The sequence below is a fragment of the Myotis davidii genome, unplaced genomic scaffold (genome assembly GCF_000327345.1).
Source record: "Myotis davidii unplaced genomic scaffold, ASM32734v1 scaffold72, whole genome shotgun sequence".
NCBI lineage: Eukaryota > Metazoa > Chordata > Mammalia > Chiroptera > Vespertilionidae > Myotis > Myotis davidii.
The window spans coordinates 1,917,190-1,923,764 of record NW_006284618.1 but is presented as its reverse complement, the minus strand read 5'-3'; the positions used below and the strand labels follow the sequence as shown (position 1 = coordinate 1,923,764).

At 36.6% G+C, this 6,575-nt stretch overlaps 1 protein-coding gene across 1 annotated transcript in view; it reads left to right on the top strand.

The window, feature by feature from the left end:
• Nucleotides 1-2,019: 2,019 nt before the first annotated feature.
• Nucleotides 2,020-6,575, top strand: part of TIAL1 (TIA1 cytotoxic granule-associated RNA binding protein-like 1) — a 13,257-nt gene continuing 8,701 nt past the window's right edge. Inside the window, exons 1-3 of the mRNA XM_015572481.1 lie at nucleotides 2,020-2,026; nucleotides 2,329-2,368; nucleotides 4,070-4,166. Of these exons, the coding sequence (XP_015427967.1) occupies nucleotides 2,020-2,026; nucleotides 2,329-2,368; nucleotides 4,070-4,166 (144 nt within the window). The remainder of the gene's footprint in view (nucleotides 2,027-2,328; nucleotides 2,369-4,069; nucleotides 4,167-6,575) is intronic.

Below are 6,575 nucleotides of genomic sequence, written 5' to 3'. Positions count from 1 at the left end.
GCTCCTTTTATTTAACATTGTGATCTACGGATTAGGTTTTCAAGTGGCCAGTATGTTTTAAAAGATAATGTACTCTGTTTCCTTAAAATGCCTGTGTGTTACTAGTGAGGTTTTTTTCCTGCAGACACACACAAGCTAAGACATTTGGTTCTATCATCAGAAAACAATATGGTGTTTATAGCCTAGGTAGGTCTTTAAATATTCATTACCTACAGTATTACTAATTTATTCAATGGTATTTAAAGTGGTATAGAATTGCTTTGATGTTGAGCCTAAAGTTTTTCAAATAGTTGCTTTAAAGGTCTGTTTTCTGCTGTTCTCCATTCTCATTTGACATTTATTTTGGGGTAATATGTATTGGGTACCTTGTGATTTAAAAAAGCAAACAAATGAGATTTTGCTATGTAAAGCTGATGTTGGAACTGGACTGCCTGAGAGCTACCTTGTAGGACCCACATTTCAGACGTGTTGTGGGTAGCTCTAAATGCAGTGATTTGAGCCATGGTATATCTGAATCTGCAATCAACATTCAATTATAATGGTTTTCTATGATAGTTTACTTTCTTCATCTATCTGATGCATCAAAATGAGTAGAAATTGTGGGTCTGGGATTATACCTTGTTATGCAATGCCATCCCTTACAACTGTCTTTCCTGATACTCAAACGGAGGAAATAAACCAATGATTTAGAGTATAATCTGAATAAGGGCAACAGCAGAAGAAAATACGATTAAGTTCCATTATAATATTGACTAGCTACACCATGGATTTGCCTGTATTAATGGCTGTAATTAAGCCTATCAACTTAATCATATTGTCTGCTTATTTAAAATGTATTATCAGTGTCTCTTTTTTTTAAAAAAATATATTTTATTGATTTTTTACAGAGAGGAAGGGAGAGAGATAGAGAGTTAGAAGCATCGATGAGAGAGAAACATCGATCAGCCGCCTCCTGCACATCTCCCACTGGGGATGTGCCCGCAACCCAGGTACATGCCCTTGACGGGAATCGAACCTGGGACCTTTCAGTCCGTAGGCCGACGCTCTATCCACCGAGCCAAACCGGTTTCGGCTATTATCAGTGTCTCTTATGTAGTTGATCAATTCACCTGTACCTTTCCTGCACCTTGCCTCCTACCTTAAATGAAATACTGACAGATTGATAATTCATTAGATGCCCACTGAAGGGTATTGTTGCAAAATCTCTTCTTGTATAGGAACTTCTCAAGAACAAAAGTAAAAATATTATTTTATTAGAGAAATTTAGTTATAACATCTTTTGTAAAAATGCTGGTAATTTCAGCCCTGGTAGGGCTACCCTTTTCAGAATAAGAAAACATCCAATGGTGAAATGTGTGATTTGTCTTTTCTCTGAAAGGCATGATGTTCTTAACTTAAAATTCTGCCCAGTGGGACATAGGAAATAGTTTAGCAATGTGAACTTTTGCCTACTGTGCAACCGCGAAGTTTCTAGTCTTAAATTGAATTTTAACCCTGATGTTAGGGATAAAGGCATCACTTTCCACTTTTAATGCTTTAGTTCCCACAGTTCCTGTTCTTAGAAGATAAAATAGACCGAAGGTATGCCTTTCTTTTTTCTTGAGTTAAAAATCGTTTACTCTGAGTTGACCTCTCAATACAAAATTTGAGTCATTTGTCTTTTTCTGTTATTTTATATATGATTTTTGAGTTGAAATTTTATATTTAAACCCTTGGAACTTTAGAATAAATGGACTGTTTCATAACCAGAGCAGAAAGAAGTTTGCTGCTTTACTACAGAACTTTTAGTGGAGATATTTGAAAAATAGCAAACATTTTAAAACTAGGTTTTTCTATAAGTATTTAATGTCATTCTAAATGTTGGTTAACATTTTTGCTCTTTGGCATCAGTGATTGAGATGTAAGTTAATATATCTAAATGTGCCTCTAGAAATTCTTCAAAATTGTAACGTATTGGAATAGATGGCTTGAAATAAAAATCCTATGAAACAGTAACAGCTTTGATTGTGACTGTCATATATGGAAGGTAATTAATGCCTGTGCAACAAATCAAGGTTTTAAGCAGTAATACAAATTTAAAACTATTTAAAATTTGTTATACCACAATGTTCGTTTTAACTTTGTTACTTGTTAGCTTCAATATGTGAAAATTAGTTTTATCCACGCCAATTCTCTTAAAAATGAGCTAACTAGCACTTTATGTTAGATGAACATAGCACGCAGGAGACCAGGGTTACTTGTTCACTTTCTTTATAGAGAGGTCTACCTTGTACAAACAATAAATTATTCCATCCATGATTGCTCACAAACCCCCTATGAGTTGAAAAGGGACAGGTAGTTGTCTAGCTAACTCATACTGCTGGAAGAGGTGTGTCACTGTAAGCCCTAGCAATGGGTCTGTTCTACTTTAATTGTAAGGAAAAGATGGTATGGGTGGACCTAAACAAGTTGGTCACTGGGTTAGTCTTCTACTAATTAACATTGGGCTTATGTTTCAGTTTTAGTATAAATTAAAGGTATTAGTACCCATTGCAATGAAATTCTTAGCTGAACTGGAAAGTGGCTATTCATTCCTAATCAGATAATTTTCTTTATTACACGTAATTTTACCTTTCTCAGTCTGTTTCCTCCTTTCAAAGTGTTCCCATCTTAAAGCAGTTACGTATTTAGTATGTTAATAGATGCAAAGCTTATTTTGGTCTTGGTACTAAGTTTCCTTATGTTTCATATTAGGAAAATAAAACCGTATGTCCATTTACTTTCCAAAAGAAACTGTTAATTTTTATAAATATTGGTTGCTTGGTGAAGTTCATAACAGGGAAATTATAGGAATTACACCGAGTACCAGAAAGACTTAAAAGCTTGACAATTAAGTAAGCTAAATTACAATAAATCCATGGTACAAGAAAAACCAAGGTGGTCATCTCTGGGTGATGGTGTTCTTTTTTCCTTTGAAAAATTCATCTGTGTTTTAAACTTCTTTTTAGATAATGTTTTTTTAAATATATTTTTATTGATTTCAGAGAGGAAGAGAGAGGGGGAGGGAGATAGAAACATCTATGATGAGAGAGAATCACTGATCAGCCGTCTCCCCGCCACCATGGCTTTGTCCAAAAGGACATCCAGAAAGTTGTCTGGAAGTTTTTTGTTCTAATTAGCACATTACCCTTTTATTAGTATAGATTTATTTCAGAGAGGGAGGGAGATAGAAACATCAATGATGAGAAGCATTGACTGACTGCCTCCTGCACGCCCCACACTGGGGATCGAGCCCATAACCCAGGCATATGCCCTGACTGGAATAGAACAAACAAAAACCAATCCCAACTCTTTAGGCATAGTCAGAAGTATAGCTGTATTTGTCTTAAATTTTCTCAGAGTTTCTAAAGAAGTCTTTATATTTGCTTTATCTAGATAAATGCGTATTTTGTTGATTATGATGTGTTTTAGGCTAGGAAATTTTATTGTTTTACTCTGCTCTTCTAAAACAAAATGAGACATAATATCAACAATTTTATTTAGCAAGACAAAACAAACCCCTCTGATTTCTGTGTGTTTTGCTGTAACTTTAACTCTCTTTTTTGTTGTAATTGCTTTGGTTGGAGGTCTAAGATAAACTCATGTTATGTTCCTTTACATCTAATATAAAAGGATATCCCTTTACGATCAGGTGTTTTGATAAGTCAGTAATTGTGTGTGTGTGATATGCATTATTTTAAATTGTGCTTCACATTAAAAAATTGTAGTTATCTTGAGACTGCTTTAAGTTTTCAATATTTTTATTCTAATGAGATGAGAAAACTGCTTTTGGTATACATGGTTATGTTAATTTGTTCTTTATAAAAGTCTTTTCAAGTGGTTCATTAGTGGCCTAAGAATATTTGTTGCTTTCATAAATAAGGATTAATTTTACTTTCATAGAATCAGTCTTAATTGGAATATCTGTATGAAGACAGGAAGTTAAAATGAACTAAAAGGTGATGAGTTAAATAATAACACGTTAGAGCCAGAGCTGAAAGAAAATTACTGATTTTTTCTTTTTCTTTTTTCTCTCTTTTTTTGTGTCCAGATATGTAGGTAACCTCTCCAGAGATGTGACGGAAGTTCTTATACTTCAGTTATTTAGTCAGATTGGACCCTGTAAAAGCTGTAAAATGATAACAGAGGTAAGATCTTCCCAGTTGCACGTGCTGACAGCATGATGTTTAACATTTTGAGATACAGTACATGAGTTGACTAGTATCATTTAAAAATAACATTCTAAGTAAACCTCAAGTTACTCTGATGGAGAGATTCATGTTTGTTGTATTGACGTATTTGATCTGGCTGACAAACTAGGTTTGGAATGGAATTTTATTTGCAAGGACAAAGTTCCTGTGCTGGTACTCTCAAATGGTCGTTCTTCATGACGTGTTATCTTCAAGTGTTCTTGCTTGTAAAGAATTATTACAACTTATCTCAGAGTGTTGAAAAACTAGATGACAGTCCATACAATTCAACAAGAGTGTTACTGATTTAGGTAGTATAGGTTTAAAGTTTAGGAATTGGTGTATGTTGGGTTATTTGCAGAGTGCGACACTAAGCACCTTGTGTGTTTTTAGTAAATACTAATGACTGAGTAGCCTATTGTAGATAGGAATTTAAATTGTTAGCGTAATAATATTGTTTCAACACTTTTAAAAATTATTATTTACTGTGTACCAGGTATTATGGTAGGTCCTAGGGATATAAAGGTGAATAAAATAGTGTGGAGCCCCATAGAGTTTTAGAGTCTAATGAGGGAGACAGAGGAGTTAAGATACTAATGATATAGGTTAATAAGTGCTGTGGGAGAACATATGAGTTCCAGTACAGCCTTAGGTCTGGAGAGGCTTCTTAGAAGAGTCAGTGTCTAGGCTGAAACTGAAAAAGATATAAATGGAAACTGGCTAAAAAGGAATTTGAGGAAGAAGGGATTCCAGGTAGAGGAATGTTGATCTGGTCTGGTAGACAGCGTAAATGCTTGAAAGGAAAAGATAGAAATCGTAGCATGCTTGGAGTTTCCAATGGGGTTGGTTAGTCATAGAGGTGCCAAGAGATGAGAAGGAGTGTTCATTAGGGACCAGAAGCTGTACTCTAAGGAGTTTGTGTTATTTCCCGAGACAGAGGGGAAGTGTTAAAAATCTGCAAAGCAAATTGGTCTTTTGATATTTTTTTCCTAACTAATGATAATCATCAGTCTGTTCTGGTATATTATGTTTCCTCTTCTTCCTATTTCTGATTATTTATTCATTCATTTTTTCACAAAATTTACTTTGTGCTAGGCAATAGTCAAAGCTGGAACTATGAAGAGAATAAAGCAGTTCTGTGATGATGATTGGAGGGAGGTGCTATATGGGCTAGGTGGTGAGGGAAGGTGTCACCTCCGAGCTGAGATAGGAATAACAAGATGGTGCCATCTACGTGAAGAGCTAGAAGCAGAGGGCACAGCAGATACAAAGCCTGAGTTGGTTATGAGCTTGGTGTGTTGGTTCAATTAAAGACCCAGGATAGCTGAGCCTGGTGAGTGGGGAAATGGTGGGAAGTGAGTCTAAAGAGATAGGCAGGCAGGGTTTGGCATCACTTAGGGCAGTACAGGCCATGACAGAGAGTGGATTTTACTCCGGTTGCAGTGGGGTTTTAAGTAGGGTAATGTATTCTGATTTGTATTTTTAAGGTACTATATTTGGAGAATGACTGTTGTGTGGAGAATGGATTGTAGGGGCAAGAGTGGAAGGAGGGAAACCAGCTGAGTTTATTTCACTAGTCTAGTTAAAGTGGTGATGTGGACTTGTTCTCTAGAGTGGTAGCCATAGAGATGGAGGTATATAAACTTGGTGTATATTTTGGAGATAGAATAACAGTAGTACTCGACTGGCTGTGGGACATAATGGGAAAGAAGACTTCAAGAATGACCCTAAGATTCTTTTTTTAAAAAATATTTTTATTGATTTCAGAGAGGAAGGGAGAGGGAGAGAGAGTCAGAAACATCAATGATGAGAGAGGATTATCAATTGGCTGCCTCCTGCACGGCTCCTACTGGGGATCAAGCCCACAACCCAGGCATGTGCCCTTGACTGGAATCGAACCTGTGACCTTTCAGTCCACATGCCGATGCTTCATCCACTGAGCCAAACCGACCAGGGTGACCCTAAGATTCTTGTTTGTGCAATTAAATGGATGGTAATGCTACTTACTTGCTAAAGTGGGCATGACTAGGGGAGGCACAGGATGGATGGGGGGAGTGGTGGGAATCAGGAGCTCTGTTTTGGCAATGCTAATTTAAGATGTGTGCTAGACAGTTAAATGGACATGATATGTAGGCAGTTGGATAAACTAGTTGGATACTTGAGAGAGACCAGTGCTGATGATACCAGCTTGCAGTAGTATTTGAAGCCGTCGGACTAGGTGACATCTAGTTCCTAGATCCAGAGAGAGAGTGTGCTGTAGAGAAGAGTAGAGGGACCCTGGAGCATCTCAACACTTAGACATTTAGTCTGAGTTAAGGAGGAGGAACTACCTTTTGAAAGAACTACCCCCCCCCACCCCACACCACC